The sequence below is a fragment of the Brachyhypopomus gauderio genome, chromosome 13 (assembly GCF_052324685.1).
Source record: "Brachyhypopomus gauderio isolate BG-103 chromosome 13, BGAUD_0.2, whole genome shotgun sequence".
Lineage (NCBI taxonomy): Eukaryota > Metazoa > Chordata > Actinopteri > Gymnotiformes > Hypopomidae > Brachyhypopomus > Brachyhypopomus gauderio.
This window is the reverse complement of record NC_135223.1, coordinates 15,444,279-15,467,008: the sequence shown is the minus strand read 5'-3', so window position 1 is coordinate 15,467,008 and position 22,730 is coordinate 15,444,279. Positions and strand designations below refer to the sequence as shown.

At 44.4% G+C, this 22,730-nt stretch overlaps 1 protein-coding gene across 3 annotated transcripts in view; it reads right to left on the bottom strand.

Annotated features, from left to right (window-relative positions):
* Positions 1-21,871, bottom strand: part of LOC143473970 (rho guanine nucleotide exchange factor 4-like) — a 96,415-nt gene extending 74,544 nt beyond the window's left edge. For 2 of the 3 annotated variants that reach the window (XM_076971207.1, XM_076971208.1), the window contains exons 1-2: positions 21,550-21,871; positions 17,500-17,529 (exon numbers count right to left, since the gene is read on the bottom strand). In XM_076971207.1, the coding sequence (XP_076827322.1) occupies positions 17,500-17,529; positions 21,550-21,711 (192 nt within the window). In that variant the 5' untranslated portion in view covers positions 21,712-21,871. Of the gene's footprint in view, positions 1-13,862; positions 13,991-17,499; positions 17,530-21,549 lie in introns of those variants that run through there. The other variant, XM_076971210.1, reaches the window with a different exon arrangement.
* Between the last annotated feature and the right edge of the window lie 859 nt (positions 21,872-22,730).

Here is a 22,730-nt window from a genome sequence, read left to right as displayed (position 1 = left end):
GATCTTTGCTTGGCACTCTCTGAAGCCTCGGGTATGTACAGCATAGTGTACTTCACAGGTACCTTCTTCACTTTCATCATGTCTTTGTGATGTTCCTGAGAACATGACAATGAGGAATGTCCTTTGGCAAAGGACACATGTACTCCCTACCATGACACCACATGTAAGGGTTGGGTCATCCTAGTACATGGATGCATCCTAGTGCATGGATTACCACTAAATCAATCCATAACCGTGGGTTAGCAAAATCCTAGTCCAAGCCATAGCCCCTAACCACAGCCTGTAATCCTAACTCTAAGCCTAACCCTACCCTGGAATTCCCCATGAATTCACAAAAAAAAAATCACACATCGTGGTTTCCTGAATAAAGCAGGTTAATAAAACAGATTGCATAACAATGTGTTTTTATGGGACAGTGATGGTATTTATTATTATGTTCATTTATTTATTTATTTCATTTTTTTATTACTATGTTTTTGCAGATGCTCCAGTACACTGGTCATGCTTTATTGAGATTTGTTTTGAGCATGTGAGGAGAGCTCTACTGAGGTTCATGTTGAGGGTGTCAGGAGAGCCTTCAGCTCACGATGGAGATTCTTGGCCCAGTGCTGCTCTCTCACGCACAGCGGGTCTGAGTCGCGCCCAAGAGCGTGAGAAACTCCACTCAGACACACGAGACAGTCCCTCTCCAAAAAAACAAAACGCAGTGGACTGTTCCCTACTGGCAGGAACCTCTTGTCTGGTCACCTCAGGATTCCGTGGCTGTAGGGCTGTTTGGCAGGACCCTCCCTCCAGCCACCTCAGGTGTCAGAGCAGGGTGTGCGGGGCTGTGTTTCACAGGACTCCTCCTATAGACACCCCAGGAATTAGAGCCTTTAGGGCTGTGTTCACACAGGCTCATTTGCTTCCTGCGCTTCGCACTGCTGCAGTCTGAGTTTGAGTGCCTTGGCAGCTGTGATAAATGTACTATCACAGCTAGACATGAACTTTGATAAGAATAGTAGTTTCCTCTGAGATCTGTCTCGAGGTGGATGGGGGTGTTCGTGAATTGGCTGTTATGTGTGTTGGAAACATATACAGAATAATGGTTACATGGGCAAGTCTGTGGCAGATAGTTGCTTGAGGTAGTTGCTCATGTTTTGGTCAGGGCTGTATTTAATAGGCGTGACAGCCAGGTGCTGTAGAAGTTAAGGTGCATACCATAACCGTCAGAATGTCAACATGCTGCATTTTTACAAAGACTGTATTACAAAGATGTTAAAAGGCCATTACAATTAAAAAGGCTGTAAAGTAGATCACTGGAACCCATATATGGAAATGTTACAGATATAACAGAAGTTTTACATACCTTTGAACAGAAGATGATGCGATAATGAGAAAAAAATTATAATTTGCAAGACAGCCAGAACAATTTGCAGCCAGATGTACAAATATGGAATTTTCTAATATAGCTCACAGACTTGCACTGAATCACACTCAAATCATGCTTATGGGGAAATTATGAATTGCACTTATGAACACAAAAGAATCAGTTCATCAAGTACTACTTAGCTGACCTTCTGGGTTGTATGTGGGACAGAATGAACAACACAAATGTACATGAGGTCCCCTGCAGTAGGTCTAAATGGTCACTCCATGCCTGAAATGCCCACTCCCGTCCTCCACCCGCTGTAAGGCTGAGGGTTTCTTTGTTATGGCTCTTTTTCCCTCTTTGGAAGTTGAATGCAATAAATGAAAGACACCAATGTGCTTCTTGTACTTCACCTTTCAGAAGCAGCCGGAAGGAGGCGGAGCCAGGGGCGGGCAAAGAGACGCCATAGGTGCGTGGGAGGTCCGGAGGGGCAGGATGCACGGCAAGAGCTGTGAGAACAGCCTGCTCTCTTTCAGGTCCCATAAAAGGACAGAGGCCTTGTCGTTGCCACAGTAACGTGTCAACACGGGCGAATAATTAAACATCCGCTTACTGATTTGCATCTTAAGCGAGGTCTTTCTCCAGCAGCCAGGCGCCCTTGCTCGTAAGGAGGGCTAATGCAAAGAGGCCTCCCCGCTTTCCAAGGTCCACTTAACACGGGGTTTTTGTGCTTTTAGAGGCGGCTGACTAATGAGAAGACATGTTAACCAACAAACTGGGCAACAGCAGCAGGAGCCAATCTCACAACGCTGGACCAAAACAGGACCAAAACCAGTCCAAAACCAGGCCAAAACTGGGGCCTTGTGCCTTGTGTACATGTTGGGCTTTGCCCGTCTTGCCATTACAGGCCTTCCGCTTCATTATCAGGATCTTGTTGGTGGTGGTGTTCTCTGTCTAGTCAGCCTACACTTACTGGCCACTTCATTAGAAGCACTTCTAAGTTGTCAGTGTCTATAGTCAATCACCTATTGCCATGCACATCAGTTCAGACCTCACTGATGTCTGGCTGGTAAACCACTCTCATCCTGGCAGTAGTAAGGACATCCTAGCAGTGTCCGAACTCCTGTAGCACTACTGTGGTCATTAAACCTGTGCTAGTACCACCTATACTCTCAGCACCTGCAGTCTAGTACATGACCTGGTCCTCACAGTACAACAGAAGGCCTTTGGGCTTGAGATCATGGATTCCCAGCGAGATCTAGAGCCTGCAAGAGCACACCTTAACCCTGCCCATGCACTTCCACACATCATTTGGCTCTTCAGGTAATTATCAAGTCCAGCATGAGTCGAAACACTTAGAACCGAAAATTCTGAGGGGCCATTTGAGAAGCTGTGAGGACCACTGCTGTACTTTAATCAAAAATGTATTTGTCTCTCTCTCTCTCTCTCTCTCTCTCTCTCTCTCTCTCTCTCACACACACACACACACACACACACACACACACCTCTCCGCCAAAAGACTTCAAAAACACACCAAAAACAGCCGATGGTACTTGAATTAAGCACATTTCCTTGCCATCAACCTTCTCCCGCATGTGTCCTCTCCACTCCTCATGCCTCCCCCTCTCCCTCTTCTCTGCTCACCCTGTCTCTCCCATCTCCCCCACAACTCTTCCTGCGCTCTGTGCGTCTTCATCGCGTGCTGCGGGGAACAGCCACCTCTGGAATGTTCCTTCACTTGGCCACAGGTGCCTTTGGAACTTCACAGGGAGATTTAAACATTCCCAGCACTAGAGTTCTTCGTGCATGGCTCCAGTGCACGTTTGCTCTAAAAATATTTAACTGGCAGCACTTTTCTGCACTCTATATTGAACCCATATTTCACACTGTCCTCAGCCACAGGGCAGGTATGCCTTCATAGGCTTCCTGACTACCTCAGGCACATATCAGACCAGGCCAACTGCTGTATGCCCCATTGCTGTTCTGAGTGAGAGATCTAATGCATTACAGTACAATAACACAGTACAGTGCAGCGTTAAATGTACAGTGGTCTAGAGCTGTGAGGAGTCACTAACCGGCACAGATTAGTGTTCACCTGATGGATCACTCCAGACAGAAGATACCAGCCATTTTCCAAGCACTTGATGACTCTGTGCTTACTGGCAGTTACTAGGGTACATTCACTGCTGGCTGTTCTAGCATATTTTTGAGCTCTTCCTTTAAGATGAATGGTGCAAGCCCATTTGTGCATGCGTCAGCCTGAGCAGGGGTTGGGTGTGCTTCAGTGGACAGGCCAGTGTTTGACCTAGGGACTGTCCTTGCTCTGTTTGCTGATCTGCAGGATGAGTCTGTCATCACGGAGGATGAACAGTGCTTGCTGCAGCTGTGCATAAGACTCACGATCCACATTTGAACGCACTAAAGAGCCAAGCTAGGGAAGAACCTGGCCCTGGGCACACCTCCCAAAGAGACACAGGAAAAGCAATGCTACACACACACACACACACACACACACACACACACACACACACACACACATGCGTGCGCACGCACACAGCACTGTAAACCACCAGGAAAAAAGAAGTAAACTGAAGTTTATTTATAAACTCACCCTATAAAAACACCCTATAAATGAAATAATACAGGAAAAAGGGAAGGAAAAAAGAACAAAAAAGATTTTTAAGAGATCAAGAAACAATACAGATACAACTCCATCAAAATAACTAAAGACAGAGAAACGCTATTTTATGTTGGGAATTAAACTGCTGTTGTGTGGAATGAAATAATAATATTTACAGGTGAATATTGAAAGGTGAAATGTGTGTGAGAGAGAGCAGAAAAGCGTGTGTAAGAGGGAGAGAGTGTCATCCAGCATGACCAGGAGGACCACAATACTCAGAACCCCCTGAGACATCTTCATCGTTCCTCCTCTCCTCATTATTAGACACACACCTGTTCCCACTTTATGTACACCCATTTAAATGACTGCATACCATAACATCATTGCGCAGTGTTCCTGAATCCCTGGTGTAGTAACCATAACAAGCATTTCTCTCTGTTATTCTGTTTCATGGTTCAACCTGGTTTGTGTCTCACTATTCTCTTCTGGATTTGCCAATTTAGCTGATTCATTACGAGTTTTGCATGCTGACATGGATCTGCTGTACATATTATGAGAGAGGAGCAAACCGATCATACATAGAGCACAATAAATGTCAGCCTGTCATAACCTGAGGCTCAACCAAACAAATTATTTTTCATTATTATATATTTAGAAATTGTTTTGGCTCTTATTTTCCTTTTCTTTATTGATTATTAATAACTCTGTAAATTATGTCATTTCTAGTGCTCTATTCCAATGTATAATTGTGTCTATAATACTGTCTTTCTCTTATCTAAGTTATGTTTATACCTAGGTATTTAGTGTTAACTGCTTTGGCAACAGTATATTTGATTAAATTCATGCCAATAAAGCATTGTTGATCTTGAACTTGAGAGCAAGAGAGTGTGTGAGGGAGAGAGAGGAAGTGTGTGTGTGAGGGAGAGAGAGCAAGTGTGTGTGTGAGGGAGAGAGAGGAAGTGTGTGTGTAAAAGGGAGAGAGAAAGAAAGAGTATATGAGAGGGAATGGAAGAGTGTTTGAGGGAGAGAGGAAGAGAGTGTGTAAAAGGGAGAGAGAGAGAAAGTGTGTGAGATGGAGAGAGAAAGAGTAAGTTATAGGGAGAGAGAGAGAGGAAGGGAGTGTGTGAAGGAGAGAGGATGAGTGTGTAAGAGGGAGAGAGAGAGTGAGAGGGAGAGAGCCTGGATGCCTCAGACAGTGAATCCAGTGAAGCCTTGTGCTGGTTTGACCTCCGCACTCAGTGGCCGTTTATAATGACAGGTTGAAAATGGATGCCAGTTCTTGAAAGAAAGTACTCGTAAAATTAGTGGTTAGTGAGGGAAGAGGGACGAGAGAATGCCACACAGATCTATGAGAACTGGGATGGAAGCAAGCCTTGAAAAACACACACACACACACACACACACACACACACACACACACACACACACACACACACACACACACACACACACACACACAAGCTATACACCTTCTTTCTAGGCCTGTGTTGAAAAAATCGATTTTCCGATTCAGAATCGATTCGCATATGATGATCTGATAATCGATTCGTACGTCTAAAGATCGATTTTTTAGTCTTTTACCCCCGCCTTGTCACTGAATTCAGGCAGGCGTGCTCGGTCTAACTAACTGTAAAACAACATGGCGTCGGACAGTGCCGGGAACGACGATAGTCAAATCGGCAATCTAAAAACAGAAGGACAGTTTATCCAGTGTCAGTGACTATTTACAGTTAGTCCATGTCACTGACAGTTTACCCAGTGTTTTTACAGTTTAAAAAAGTTAAAAATGTTCTTGTAACGTAGGGCGCAAGGCGATGGACGAGAAAGAATCCTTTGCCCTTTCCAAATCGTTACGTTTATTACATTTACCGAAGCGCAGACAGCGCACATAAAACACGTTTACATAGAACATGTGTGACTCAAACAACGACGAGCACAGGACGCTGCGCGAACACACAAACCCCACGTGACGAGACGAGCCACAGGTGAGACCAGTGACTGTATATACGGTCTTTGGGTGAGACGGATTCACAAGACGCACCCGCGGAGATCTACAGACGCAGACAACGTAAACACACGCCCAAAAGGGAAGGGTCAGGGACCGTAACGTGAGAGTTCTGTTCTTATATTCGCACTTTAAAGAAAAATACACGTTTACATTTTATACTTTCAGTTTATTAAGTGTGAGCACTTTTAAAATAAAAATGCATTTGGTAGCAACAGCTTTTGGGTGAATTCTTAATTATTTCAATCATAATAATAATGCACTGGTTAGTGTCCCAGTAGGAGTCCACTGTTGCAGATATAGACACCTCAAAGATGTCCTCTGTTTATTGTCCTGTTTATTACTGTCACGGTACAGCCCCTGACCACTCCCTCTGGGCGTGTGTTCATGTCGTCTACGTCCAGTCGTCTGCGTCTGTGTATCGTCGTGGTTATGGTTGTGTCCGAGTGTAATTATCAGTTTCACCTGTGGCTCGTCATCACTCTGGGATCATGTGGTTTGTCTATTTAATGTGCATTCGCGCAGTGTCCCGTGCTCGTCTTTGTTAGAGTCGTACACGTTCCTGTTTTGTGTTCTACGTGCGCTGTGTTCCAACCCTCCGGCTCACCGTGAGGAGGAAGTGAGTCCTCCGCCGTCCGAATACTCAGGGTACAGTCTGCCTCCTTCTGGATACTCGGAGGGCGGGTCATACACTGAGGAGGAGGTGGAGGTGAGCCCGCCGGCCTCGGAGAGCTCTGGAAGAACTGTGAGGGAGTGGAAGGAGAGCGGTTATCCCTCTCACTCCAAGGGGAGTGAGAGGGACTCCCAGTGCTGCACCCCGGAGGAACCCATGGTATGGAGCCTGGGTGGTTCGGAGGAGGGGATGGAGACTGAGGAACCCTCACCCGCAGCCAGATCAGAGGAGTCTCCACCATGCGGAGGTGAAGTCCCCCTGTGGGGCGCGCGGAGACCGGAAAGCGAGCGTCGGCAGGCGTATCCGACCGCGCACACCCCGAGGGCGCGCAAAGAGACCGGTCGCACGCCTACCGAGAGGACTGCAGGGGCGGCCGCCAGTCGTGCCGCTCCCGGCAGAGGGTTTGCGGCAGGAGCACAAGGGAAACCACCCGCTGCAGCGCCCGCAGCTCAGGGAGGATTCCCCTCCCTGACAGCGCTCTTACAGGCGCGAAGCCTGGCTCCGTTTTCATGTTTTCTTGTTCCAGTGTTTGTGTCTGTCCCTGTATTGTTCCCGAATCCCCTATTCCCTTTTGTGCCTTTGTTCTTAAATGTTCCTGTTTGTGTTTTCGTGAATGTTCCGTGTTTTGTGTCTAACGTCTTTTCCCCTGTCTTCCCAGGGAGGGTGTTCTAGGCTGTTCGTGGTGGATTCCCCACCGAGGGCGGTCATCTCCCTGACACAGGACTGAAAGCTCCGGGTCCGCCCATCGGCGTGAGTTCGGGGCATTCAGTTCTGTTGGCACCCCGGGACGGGTAGTGCCCTTGGTGAGGGGCTCTGTCTTGGTACAGTCCCTGACCACTCCCTCTGGGCGTGTGTTCATGTCGTCTACGTCCAGTCGTCTGCGTCTGTGTATCATCGTGGTTATGGTTGTGTCCGAGTGTAATTATCAGTTTCACCTGTGGCTCGTCATCACTCTGGGATCATGTGGTTTGTCTATTTAATGTGCGTTCGCGCAGTGTCCCGTGCTCGTCTTTGTTAGAGTCGTACACGTTCCTGTTTTGTGTTCTACGTGCGCTGACTGCGCTATTTGTATAAATAAACGTATCGTTCGTTTAAGGAGACTGGACTCGTGTCTCGTCCTTCCTCCAGCGCCACAGCGTCACAATTACCTTTCCTGAAGGTAGATTTATGATGACCCTTTTCACCAGTCTTCCAGCCATCAGTAACTACCAACTACCAGTAACTATTTGCTGATTAATATCAATATAATACTAGTTTTAACATGTTGCTTCTGTACATAGTCAGGAAACAGCTCAAATACTTTTAATAACACTAAACTCCGAATTGGATCGAATCGGATCGAATTGACTAAATCGGATTAAATCGAAATAAATCGATTCTTAATCTTCAGAATCGGAATCGGATCGATTCTTGGAATTTGAATCGATACCCAGCCCTACTTCTCTCTAACCTCTATTTGATATATAATAAAACCATCAGATTCATTTGCACAAAAAGAGTGTCAGATGTGGGTCAGAGCAGGAGGTCTAAAGCAGGGTGTGTGGGTCCAATGTGTGCGGGTCCAAGTGTGTGTAGGTCCAAGTGTGTGTAGGTCCAAGTGTGTGCGGGTCCAAGTGTGTGTGGGTCCAAGTGTGTGCGAGTCCAAGTGTGTGCGGGTCCAAGTGTGTGCAGGCCCAAGTGTGTGTAGGTCCAAGTGTGTGCGGGTTTAAGTGTGCGCGGGTACAAGTGTGCGCGGGTACAAGTATGCGCTGCGACAGGTGTGCGCTGCCGACAGGTGTTCGCTGGGACAGGTCGGCTGGTGTGTGCATACTGTACCTCTGAAGCCATTTTTCCTGAAATGCAGATCGTGTACAAGCTACGACACGCTGGCCTTGTCAAGACCTGCCTGAGACACGCCTCACACACACACGAGGAATGGCTGCCATGGTGACTCTATACACGCACCATGATCAGCTGCACACAAATCAGCACATAAAGGCTCCAGAACTTGATGAACTGAATTCCTGCATGGGCCTAAACTCCCACGTTCCCTCCTCCTTCACAAGCTGTGCGGAGTGTTGTGAATGTGCAGTCAGGACTGAGATCTCTCTCACTCTCTCTCTCTCTGCTGCACATAGGGCCCAGAATCTCCAGAGTCATCACTATACACCCGTCTGATTCAGTAAAACAGCAGAAAAAAATCTTGCTGATCCCTAGATTAAGTAGGTGTGCTAGAGGACTGCAAATATAGCTCAGCGTTCCAATTGGACGTCCGGGAGCACGACTGTTAAATCACTGAGCTATCATGACCACGGAGGGGGCTACACCTGTGGTTACATACACCTGCTGACCGCGGGAGTGGTGAGTGGTGTTGAGAGTGGAGGTGACATGCAGGCAGTACGTCTGGATGCTGCTCATGGGCTCTGCTGGAGGCTGAGAGGATGGAGACACTGCCACAGCAGGGCTGATGTCACTCTCAGCCTTGGGAACTTGCTCCATACAGACTCTCTCTGTCTCCCTCAGAAGGCCACACACAATCCTCTCTCTCTCTCTCTCTCTCTCACTCTGTCTCTCTCACTCTGTCTCTCTCACTCTGTCTCTCTCTTTCTCACTGTCTGTTATTTTGTCTTTCTGTGTGTCTCTCCATCCCTGTCTTCCTTCCTGCTTTCTGTCACTCTGAGTTGGTTGCTCTCCAGTTAATGTCCAGTACGTCTTCCAATTTTAAAAAATGGCCTCAGGAACAGCAGCCCAGAGATCTGTGGCTTTGCTCCGAGAGACTATTCTAAGAAACGTCAAGACCAAAAGCATTTGTGCACACACACACGCACACACACACACGAGCAAACACACATACACACACACACACACACACACACACACTCACACACACACAAACAAACACACAGGAAGTCGATATTAAAATGTTGTACGTTCTGGATCATACAACAATTACACATGAGAAATGACAATTCTTAGCACAGTATTCCACAGAACAAAAGGTGAAATGTTCCTTGTGTCAGCAGAGAGCTTTGCTGTATAAACACAGCACATGCAGTCCAAACTCCCACATGCAATAGAATGCTTGGAAATGTTGCATGATCTATCTAATACGGACATGTACACAGAACACGACAGAAAATGAGGGTTCTTATGCTCACAGGTAGCACAGAGGAGCAAAACTTAACACACAGTAGCCAATGCTACACACACAACAGGCAAAAACACTTTTGGAAAAAGCACACACTTCAACCAAAACTCTTGCAACTCTTGCCAGAACCATATTATTGCATGTAAAAGCTACACACAAAAATCAGATGATTATCATTTCATATATGTGACTACACACTGAAGTGACAAATGGAAAACACTAGTACCAGGTTTCAGTGTTTAGTTTGTAGTCTGCTGTGAAGGTCTGTCAGAAGTCTCACATATAAATGAATATTCACAAATATAGAGGTTATTTCTGCATATTCAATACATTTACACCATAAAGTAAAACGCAATTACAAGGGGAAGGGATTTTTTTTTTGGTTTTGCATGAACACTACAGCAACACATGCTGTATATACTGCAAACACATATATATATATACTGCAAACAAAAAAGATCCATCACGTGCTGAATGTATTTGCACTGGTGGGGTTGGTGACCACCTCCATGCCAAAAAGAACTCAACAGCAGTGGAGAGTTTGGTGGAGGTGAAGCACAACAAATCGTGGTTGTTCAATGAACCAGTTTGTACTTGAGCAGCCCAGTGAAAACTTATGTTGTCCCAGATAACAAACAAACCTGGACTGTTCTGGTTCATCCCCCTAGTGATGGAAAATGAGTATGTTGTGCTCTGTGTTGAAGAAGGTGATGATGTGTTTTGTAGGGACCAAGAGTGGCATGATGATGAGTGGCAAATTCATAGTGCAGTTGTTTCACACTGTCACTGGCCCAGTCCGGATAGACTCACTGAATGAATGTTGCTGATGGTGACGTTGTCAGTAATGATGTGCTGCTGTAGTTGTTGGATCGTATGCAGTTGTTTCCTCTGACCATATTGATGATGGTCTCTATCTGTTCTGAGGTGGATAGCCACCCTGCAAGGGGTAAACTAGTACATGATGTAGTATGTATAGAGGATAGGTCTACTGATCTATTCTCATTTTGAAATGTCTGGATGATGCTACAGTGTAGTAGCACAGATAAGGTTTGGCCTCCAGAAAACCCAAAGCATGCTTGACCACTTGGTCAACCAGAGTGGCTCTGATATCATCCATTATGGTTGCTCATCCTCTTCCTCATCCTCGTACTCTTCATCATCATCTCTATGCAGTATTGAACTCCACTGATGTGCAACCAAGATTTGCAACTTTAGGCTTTGATGTCTAAAGATTTGCAAAAATTAGCTAGAAGTGTTGTAATGTGTGAGAACTGGGTATGGATATTGGTAGGTGAGTGTAGCAGTTGCGTGACAGTGTTTTCCAAAAGAAACACATGGGTTTCATTTTTGAATGTTGCGTCTTATGTGAACAACTGTGTTTTAGAATTTCTAAACGAGTTTAAGGCAGAGAATGTGCTTTAGCACACCAGGTCAATAGATAGGCTACATGAGGTTAGTTGTTTCAGAAATTGTGCTATAAGAACCACTTTTTGTGTCTTAGCAGCTTCAAAAAACTGTAATGTTGATGATTATGGCATATAGCTAATGAAAACCCAAAAGTCATTATCTCAGAGAATTTAAATAAATACAGTAACACAAAACACCTGCAAAAGTTTCATAAACGATTAAAATGGTCCCTTAGTCTGGTTCAGTAAGCTACACAATCATGGGGACGACTGCAGACTTGACGGATGTCCAGAATGCAGAGTGACTGACATGCTCCACAAGGAGGGTATGCCACAGAAGGTCATCGCTAAAGAAGCTGGGAGTTCACACAGTGCTGTATCTTAGCATATTAATTGAAGATTGAGTGGAAGGAAAAGGTGGGGTTGGAAAAGGTGCACAAGCATTATAACCGAGATAACCGCAGCCTTGAACAGATTTTGACAAGAAAAGGTCTTTCCAAAATTTGGGGGAGATTCACAAGGAGTGGACCGCTGCTGGAGTCAAGAGCCAACACACAGACATATCCAGGACTGTCGCATTCCATGTGTCAAGCCACTCATGACCAAGAGACAATGCCAGAAGTGTCTTACCTTAGCCAAGGAGAAAAAGAACTGGACTGTTGCTTAGTGGTCCAAGGTGATGTTTTCAACATATATTCAAATTTTCTGAGATAATGACTTTTGAGTTTTCATTGGCTATAAGCCATAATCATCAGCATTAGCAGAAATAAACACAGATCACTGTGAAATAGATCACTGTTTGTCATGAATCTATTTAATATATGCATTTCATTTTTTTTTCGTATTGAACTACTGAAATAAAGAAACTTTTTGAAGATATTCAAATTTTTTGAGACGCACCAATGTCTTTGGAATGTAAAAACAATGGTGTCGCAGTTAGAGCTGCCCTTTCCCTAGCTCTAACACCTAACCCTAGTCCTAAAATAGCCCTAACCCTAGCCCTAACCCTAACTCTAACACATAATCCTAGTCTTAACCCTAATTCTAACACCTAACCCTAGTCCTAAACATAGCCCTAACCCTAACTCTAACACCTAATCCTAGTCTTAACCCTAATTCTAACACCTAACCCTAGTCCTAAAACATAGCCCTAACCCTAACCTCTAACACCTAATCTTAGTCTTAACTCTAGCCCTAACTCTCCTTTCTTCTTTCACAGTTCCCAACCTCTCTTTTCCTTCCGGCTCTATCACTGAAATGGATCTGAGACAACCATCACTCTTCCAAAACCCAACCTCATTCATCCGCTTTCAACACATCCCTGACATAATCTACACACTCAACATTCACAGATTACCATACCTACATTTTAAAGAATTTTAGAAGAAATTCTGACACACAGATACAGATGCACATTTTAGATAACAAATAACCCCCTCACTCATTTTATTTAACATTTTATAAGTCCTTTATATGGAATCTTCACCTGAGGAATATAGTGGGCAATTGCACTTAAAGGTTTTTAACCCTGAACCCTAAACTCTTACCCTAACACCTAACTCCAACACACCTAACTCTAACCCTAGCAATACAGTAGTGACTAAGTGATCCAAAAGCTCAAACACAAAGATGCAAGAAGATGCTCAAATGGACAAAATGTCAATTTCTGCTCACTTTATGATAAAATAATTTAAAAAGAGATTGAAGGAATAATGTGGAAAAAATAACTGTGTAAATTTTCGCTAGTAGATATTCTATTATGTAACCATAATCCACAGTTTGAGTGTTGCATACATTAGGGAGGGTAAGGTTCACAACTGCTGCCAGCCGTATATGTGTGTGTCAACTATAGGAGGTCAGGTACTTAATGGTGAGACATTCTGTTCTTTAAGGTCTAATGGACTAATAACACACACTCTGCACACATGCTGCATTGCTGTTTAAACACACACCCGCAAACCCCCCCACACACACACACAGGCATCCAAAGAGGCACACACAGCCTGGGAAATATGCACACATCTCACATATTTACATTCTTTTCCCCCTCAAGTTTTTATGACGGTCAGATGTGAAAAGGCTGGATGAGCCTCTAATGTCAACAGAGCAGGGAGTGCTGGACATGGGTCTCCCCACCGACCCTCTCTACTGCACCAGGAATCTCTGCTATGGACATCCTGATTTACTGACCAGCCCCGGACCCAGCACACCAGCTCTCTGACACACACGCACGCATGCACGCACACACACACACACACACACACACACACACACAACCACTCAAGTGTAATATATGACACATTCTTAGGTCATATCAGGTCAGAGGATAAAGTCATGACCTCTGACATCATTGCATTATAAGCCACTAACTGAGCATCTGACTGAACTCTTTAAACAATTATAAATAAGCCATGTAAGTTCTCAAACCCTGCAACACACCACACCAGAGGTTTCAGATGCATAATTAACAATCTCTAACACACAGACACACAACATTCCTGCTAGACTGAGATGTTCTCTTAACTAAACACTCTTTCACAGTCACAAGCTATCATACAAGAACAAAACCCAGATACACTTAACATGCAGGTGCTCACATCTCCTTCGGAAAAGCCTGGTGGATGTTAAGAGCGGCCCCTACTGGCTGAGGTGTAATGCGACTGGTACAGCAGGGACTCACCTGTGCCATGGTCACCCACAGACATGGTCATCCTTCCTAAATGCCCTGGAGTACTGAGTGCTCTTCACAAAGTCCAACACACACACACACACACAGCCAACTATGCATGTCTTCACTCTCCCTTTAGCCCTCAACTATACTGCCAGAGGCAGTTAGCACAGCCCAGAGAGAGACGAGGGAGGGAGGAGGGAGGGGGGGGTGACCCGGGGGGGTGGGGGGATTAGAGGAAATATGATCAAGAGAGCAAGGGTGACAGAAAGCAGGGGAGAGAAAGAAAGAGAGACACAGGGAGAGAAATAAAGAGACAGAGACTAAGACAGAAACAAAGAGGGAGACGAGTACAGAGAGAAGGGGGAGAAAAGCAAATGCATGTGGGAAACACATGAAACACACACAACCACACATGAAACACACACACGCACAACCACACACACAACACACACGTAACCGTGGTAAAATCCACAGTGAAAAAACACATGGACCAGGTGAGACCTTCACTATGGGACACAAGAATGAGAGAGATGGGACATGTGAGAAGACAAGGAGAACATTGGGAGAAACTGTAAGTACAACATCTGAACTACAAAGTAAAAAAACCAAAATGTCTGGAGAACTGGCATGCCAAAACTAACATATGCACTTTCACAGACTTCCGCCACAAGGTCCATCCAAGACGCTCATGTGTTTTACCATTCTAGGTCAGTGGCTGAGAGGGAGAAAAAAAACCCTTCCACTTACAGAGGCCTAAAATCATCAGCTTGTTCTGAGACATTACAGAGGGCAAAACCTCAAACGAGGGCTGACGTGGATACTGACAGCACCCTCTAGATGGAGTGATGCTCTGGTGGAAGATGCCCTGAGAATCACAGGGTGAGATGCTCTGTGGACAAGCCTTTCTGCCAGTGTGGGCCCCTTAAGACACTAACAAGATTAAGAGCCTGCAGATTTAAACAAAGTGCCCGACGTCTCTCTCTCTCTCTCTCTCTCTCTCTCTTTCTCTCTCTCTCTCTCTCTCTCTCTTTCTCTCTCTCTCTCTCTCTCTCTCTCTCTCTCTCTCTCTCTCTCTCTCTCTCTCTCTCTCTCTCCTGTTCCTGTCAGTCTCTTAGTCTCTCTGAGCGTAAAACAAAAGCCACTGCTGCTCAGGCAGTGTGAAATGTAGCATTCTGCAGTGAAGGAGAAGTGCTCTTGGCAGCCCGTGAGAAAGAGAGGCGATGAATCGAGGAGACCCTCCGCTGCCTTCAGCCTCAGGCCCGAGTGGAAGAATTTGAAGGCTGACACAATGCAATGAAAGCAGCCCTTGTGAGCAACAGTTGTTTCAGTAAAGACGCTTAACATGAATTAGCCATCAAAATTCATACACACTAACACACACACACACACACACATACACACACACACACACACACACACACACACACAAACACACAAACACACACACACACACACAAGTATAGGCAAAAGCCAAACTCGATTTGGCTCTAACAAATGCAGGCCGGCAGATTTGTCCACACTGGTGTCTCTCTTCAGGCAATTAGTCGGCTTCCTTTTTTTTCCATTTGTTCCTTTCTTAACAGAAAACACTAAAGAATAACTGTAATTACAACCAGAGCTGAGCCACAACCAGTCATACAAACATTATTAACAGAAATGGCATCTGAGCTCCTGCACTTCATACTTTGGTTGCTGTGTGGTTTCGAGGAACCTCCACCCATTCGGCTGGAATTTAACCCAGTGGACTCCTCTCGGCCCCATACTGGGTCACCGCGGGCTACACTACCAACCCCCCCCCCCCCCCCCCCGCCTCTGTTGCTGGCCAAAAAATCTGCTTTGAAAGTGGCGGCTGCTCCGAGGTTTACACTGGCAGGGACAAATCAGGGTCCTTGGAAAAGGCAGCTGGGATGGGCACAAGCCTCTGCCGGGCGTTGGGGTTCGGCCTGGGGTCGCAGTCCCTGTCTCCTTGATCCTCTCTCTCTCTCTGTCTTTATTAGTGTGTGAGGACTGCCACGGAGAAGGGGTTTTCAGAGCCATCCGTGTCCAGGGCGAGAGACCTCCCTCCTCGAGGTCAGCAGTACGAAAGACTTGGACTGCCTCAGTCAAGCCGAAGTGGACGACCATATTCAACAGGAACACATAAAATGCCTCAGCACTTACACGGGGTTTCATAAGAAAACAAAATTACAGGGAAAACATATTAGAATGCGTAGTGGGAATCTAAGGGATGTTAATCTTGTGGTGATCTTGTTTGATCCTTGAGACTCTAATGAAAACTGAGAAGACCAGTGTGTGAGCTGCTGTCCAACAGGAAACATCAGCTTGGTCCCTGTTCTGTTAAATGACCAGTCCCGTGTTTTTAGAGTTTACTGTAAAGCCGGATTGGTTTTCAGGACATCTGCAGCATGCGGTTTTTGTAGTCAGTCGTATCACCCCAGGGGTAGCTGCAGACAGTCGTATCACCCCAGGGGTAACTGCAGACAGTCGTAGCACCCCGGGGGTAGCTGCAGACAGTTGTATCACCCCAGGGGTAGCTGCAGACAGTCGTATCACCCCGGGGGTAGCTGCAGACAGTCGTAGCACCCCAGTGGTAGCTGCAGACAGTCATAGCACCCCAGGGGTAACTGCAGACAATCGTATCACCCCGGGGGTAGCTGCAGACAGTCGTAGCACCCCAGTGGTAGCTGCAGACACACATGCTGCTGTCGCCTCACTCCTACCCATGAATCACTGCAAACTGCAAGTCACTTTGAGCACTGTAATAACAAATGCTTTCAAATGAAAACAATCCTGCTGGAACAAACATGAAAGTTTACCCTGTGCTCTGTTAGTAAATTCGCTTCTGGGATGGCTGTGGCTATTTCAGCTATTCCAGACTGGGGCTTTTCAAAGCCTTTTTTATATGGCTTATGATAAAACAGTCATTATTTTCCTAGATGCCCATTTTGGGAATGGAGTCTTTTTGGAGTCATATACTGCAACATTGGACCTTTTTACAGTCGTATGAACTGCTGTATGAGGATGAACTAAACAAAGGAAAAAAACAAACAAAAAAAAACATGAATTTGTTACAATTTCTGGACCAGGAAGCAGGTAAAAGCAGAAAAAAGCTTTCCAGGAACACCTGAGAAACCCTGCAGGCATACAAACACACACTGGCACACACCTGCCTCTGGTATAGATGTCTGAAATGTGTACAATAAGAAAATAAAGAAACTGCAAAATCTGACCTGAAAGCTCAAAATCTTCTGTGACACTCAGTGTGAAGAGTGCGGTTTGGAAAATTGTAGTTTGGTGAATTTAACTCCTCGTTTGGACTGACTGGTATGGAATTCACACTGACGCTGCATCACAGGCCAGTGGTTGGACAAGTGTGCCTTTCACACTTGTGCATTTCACACAAATTCAAAGAGCCATCATACAAAGATAAGCCTTCCCTCTTCCAAAACGACGCAAGGTCAAAACGCATGCACAGAAAGACTCTTTTCACATTCATTATCAACAGCTTACTGAAGTCTATTGCGGTTTTACACCTGTGCTAATTAGCACTGAATGCGACTGGGTGCTCGATGGAAGACAGAGTCGGCTGGATATGAACCAGGTTCTCTGCAAACACAACAAACAGCGGAAAGGCAAAAACGCTTACCTGCCTCCCAGTGGAGCTGATCCGTAGCCTCTGTGGACACAGAGAGACAGGGTGAAAATGCTGAGGACAATGGAGGCTCTGCCCTTTCTACAGGCAGCGGTTGCTTTTACATGCAAATCAGTGAAATAAAGAGCGTGAGTTTGGCTTTTTCCTCAAGCTAGGAGACGGTTTATAAATTCTAATCACTGTGCTTTCAGCAGAAATATATGCCTTGAGTATGCTTTTAGTAAGTCAATAAAAATGTTGCCCAATGAAACATTATTAATAAAAACACAAGGTCTATGAAGGCCAGCAATTTCCTTAGCCATGAATGGGGGAAAACTGTAGGTTTAGAAACAAATCAAACTACAGTATTTAGCAAAGCAATAAAAACGCTTCCAGATACACTGAGTCTTTTCCTTCAAACAATCTTTAAAACAGAAATAAATCTGAGAGGCTCTGGGAGATTATTTACAACTGAAGATGTGAACTTAACCAGGCAGAAGAACACTGCTATGTCCACTAAGGCCATCGTGCTCTCTCATTCTGGCCTCTCAGAAAGAAGCCCAAGAAGCTAATGAGTGCCCTTTGACTTCTGAGCACTATCTACCCTAAGATGTTAGAGAGGCACCTGAACAGATGGCCCCAGGGGCACATGACTGAACTGTTTAGCTACATACCCAATCAAAAGAAGACACCTAATTGGCCAATATGCTAGTTGTGCTTAAGGATAAGTAGCATTAGGCTTTTATTGATAGCACTGATTCTGATTTATACTTATATTGCTTAGTTACAGTTGTGATCAAATTTATTCAACCCCCACTGAAATAAAGTGTTTTGGCCAGTTTGACATTGATTTTGATCATTTCAGTCATCTTATTTACAATTATATCAAAGAGGCACTTATAAATTAGACAAACATAACATAATATTTATGATGGAATAACCACAAATGTCTTTACTGTGCTCACATCATTATCAGTTTTATTCAACCCCCTAGTGACATTATTTTTTAGTACTTAGTACAACATCCTTTTCCAGTTATGACAGCTTTCAAGCGTGAAGCATAGCTTGACACAAGTGTCTTGCAGCGACCTATGGGTATCTTAGCCCATTCTTCATGGGCAAAAGCCTCCAGTTCAGTCACATTCTTAGGCTTGCGCACTGCAACTGCCTTCTTTGGGTCCCACCAGAGGTTCTCAATTGGATTTAAGTCTGGTGATTGCGATGGCCACTCTAGAATGTTCCAGCCTTTCATGTTCAACCATGCTCTAGTGGACTTGGATGTGTGCTTCGGATCATTGTCCTGTTGGAAGGTCCAACGTCTCCCAAGCCGCAGGTTTGTGACTGACTCCATCACATTTTCCTCCAAGATCTCCTGGTACTGAAGGGAATTCATGGTACCCTGCACACGTTGAAGCTTTCCTGTACCATTAGAAGCAAAACAGCCCCAAAGCATAATTGACCCCCCGCCATGCTTCACAGTAGGCAAGGTGTTCTTTTGTTCATAAGCCTGGTTCTTCCTTCTCCAAACATAGCGCTGGTCCATTGTCCCAAACAGTTCTAATTTAGTTTCATCTGACCACAGTACACTGTCCCAAAACCTTTGTGGCTTGTCCACATGACTTTTGGCATACTGCAGTCGACTTTTCTTGTTCTTTGGAGTCAGCAAGGGGGTGCGTCTGGGCGTTCTGGCATGGAGGTCTTCGTTATGCAGTGCGCGCCTTATTGTCTGAGCTGAAACTTCAGTGCCCACATCTGACAGGTCTTTTTTCAGTTCCTTAGCAGTCACGCGGGGATTTTTCTCCACATTACGCTTCAGGTAGCGCACAGCAGTCGCAGTCAGGATCTTCTTTCTGCCACGACCAGGTAACGTTTCCACTGTGCCCTTTAACTTGAACTTGCGAATGATACTTCCGATAGTGTCTATTGGAATATTTAACAACTTCGCAATCTTTTTATATCCATTGCCATTCTTGTGAAGAGCAATAACCTCTTCTCTTGTCTTCTGGGACCATTCTCTTGCCTTCACCATGCTTGGAAACACACCAGTAGATGTCTAGAAGGAGCTGAGTATCACAGTCCTTTTAAATCTGCCTAATTGGTGCTTATCATGCTTGATTGCTGCTCGTTGACATCCACAGATGTTTTCAATACCTGATGGAAAACACTGGAATGAACCTCTGTTCTTAGGAGTGGTAGTCGTAAAGGGGTTGAATAATTGTGTCAATGAAGAAATCACAAAAAGGCCATTTAATACTTTATGACAAAAAAAATTGATGCTATCTTAGTTGCATTTAGTTCTTTAACAAGTCCTTGTAAGATTTCATTATGAACACAATTACAAATGTGCACTGAATTCCATAAAACCCTTCGCAGCATTGGGGGTTGAATAAATTTGATCACAACTGTATATGGACGCTTACTGATATTCTTAGACAGTACTCTCCATAATACCTCTCATGGTATTCTCCGTAATATTCCAAAATTGTTGGACAGTCACCTCCATATTTGCAGAATGATCTGCACATTAATTTTTACACCAAATTCTGCAAGGACTTCCCCAATCTCAGAGCAACATGCCCTAACACTGATCTGATCTTGCACCATTTGAAAGTGCCAGATAAAAATGGTGATAACATTACCGTTTGTAAGAGATATTTGGTACCGATGAGTCCGGAAGTAATTTAGTACCAATTCCATACCCATCCCTAGTTATGCTGTGACACTCCCACTAATGCCCAGTAAAGTGCCATGCCATACCTGCACAGAACACTATTTGCACTGATGTATTAAAAGTGAGCTGGTTTGCAGTTTGGAGTACTGTTTGGAGGAGTAACTTGTTAGGGTTTCTTGATTATTAAATACATTTAAAGGTATGAAAACATTTTAGTTATTTTTGTTTATATATCACAGAAAAGTTGGAGCATATATAATAAAGCTATTATTTGTGAGTCAGTCCATACAGCTGACATCTTTTGTCTGCTTAATATGTGATGGGGTACATTTGCTGCACGGTGACAGAGTAAGAAAGGTGGGAAATAAAAACAGACTAAGGGTGTAAGGTTTCGAATGAAAACTGATTTCTGTCCACATATATATGAACACATCTCCTCTGAGGACACACATTCATACATACATTCAAAGCCCTTAATGGTGAACTCTGACATTCTGATTCTGGGTTCAGTCACATCAATAAATGAAATACAAAACATAGAAAGAAACATGTAATATGTTTGCAGCCATCCCACAGCAAGTGTCATTGAAGAAGTGTACTCCTTTCATTGACTGTAAATGTTATTGCTGCTGTTGTCACATCTATTTGACTATGTCTATTTCACCAAGACTTGTGCAGTTTTGAATATGTCTGCTGGTACATCTGAAACTGCTTACGATTCTCTACATATACAGTTTTACACGGGCTGCTTAGCTTCACCATCACAACAGAAAAAGCCCCCAGGAGTTGGCTGAGCTGTGGGTTAACCCTTTAAATGAAGGCACAGAAGGCACTATAGCACAGATACCCCCTACAGCCCAGTCTCTTACACATCCTCAGAGTTCCCAGCTAGTCCTAATTCCAACCAAAAGGTCTATTACTACGTGGCTAGTGGCAGGAAAGAAATCGTTTGTGGCAGTTTGTGACATATCTGGATACCCACACCATGACTGTTTAAAGGCTTTTCAATGTCCCATACATCTGAAACAGACACGGAACAAAACTCTCACTGCAGAACACCACCACCACCTTTCTGTAACTTTCCAACTTTTCGCTATTTAAGAGCTAGTAATGTATATCTCAAGTATTAGATTACTGCATAATAGCACATATCCGTTCCCAGACCCACCAACACTGATATGATAACACGTAACACAAATAAGGGCCGGGGGTTTGAGATGAATACACACTATTCGGTTCGCTTACACACTTCTTGGTTTTAAAAAAATACTGAATCCCGCAGTTTCCTGTGACAGAATAAATGTATTTTGTAACCTCCGTTTTACTAAACGTTCAGACTTACAGCAGGATAATCCACATTTAACGAGAATTAAAGAGGGTTGAGAAGAACCCACCTGGAATAGTTTGAGTATTACCCAGCACATGATGTAGGCGCACAGGGTGAACTTGGCGGTCACGTAGCGCTCCGGTAAACAAGCCGCACGGAGCTGCGCTTCATTTACACTCTCTTCTGAACCGCTTTCCTCTTGCATTGCTTCGTCTGGCTGTCTGTCCATGTTTGCCGTGTGCGACTTCAAGCGTTCCAAACCGGCCCTGGTTAACTTTAAGTAGTTTACTTAACTAGTGTACTTGACTAATTCAGTACTGTCAAAATCTACTCATATTTCAGGCATGATAAATAAATAACAGGTGCTCCGTGACGTCGGTCACGCGCAGAACGGTTCTTCTCCTCCGAAGCGAAAACGCTCCAAGTGTCGCGCGAGCTGCGCGCGCCAGGTGCTTTCGCGGGGGCGACGTGTTCAGATTTATTATCACCTCGTTTTTAAGACTTGAAGGCAAAGAAAGTTGTGGAATGTATAACTAATTTCGTCAGACTAGATGCTACGAGTAAAAGTAAGATTGGTGTTAAATAACTGAACCTAATTACCACCTTTTTTACTTTTAAGACCTTTGGTTACTTTTAAGACGCGGATTTAGATTATGAATATAGCTAAATGTGTTTATCAGTTATAAACAACTTAACTAAGTTGACATTCGTTAAAACACTGAATAAACCGGTCATTTGACACTTTCACGAATCAAAAGAACTTCAGGTTAATATAGTATGTTATGTGGACTTAATGTAAAACCGACCACGTTTATCCCCTTTCTACAAAGATGGAGACCCTAACTACGGTGTATTACACCAAACTATTTTAATAATTCAGATGAATTATCTAATGTCAATTGTTACAGATCTCGCAGGACATATGAAAGCATATATCGCCATCTTGTGGCGGTAGATGTGAATTGTTTGCACATTACGTGATCAGTATTTAGCATCTCAGCACTGTACTCCGCGATGCAGCAGGAAGCTCGCTTTATTCCTCGGATTTCAAGCCTATGATTGTTAGCCACAGTTTTGTGTCAACATTGAAATGGGACGTGCAAGACTGCTTTGGTAGAAATAAATAGTTATAATATTTTAAGAAATGGGCTAGGTTATACTTTGGACTGTTTGTGATAATGAAAATAATAAATGGAAATCCAGCTGTTATGAGAAGTTTATGGTTGATATAGAATAGGAAATTAGTGG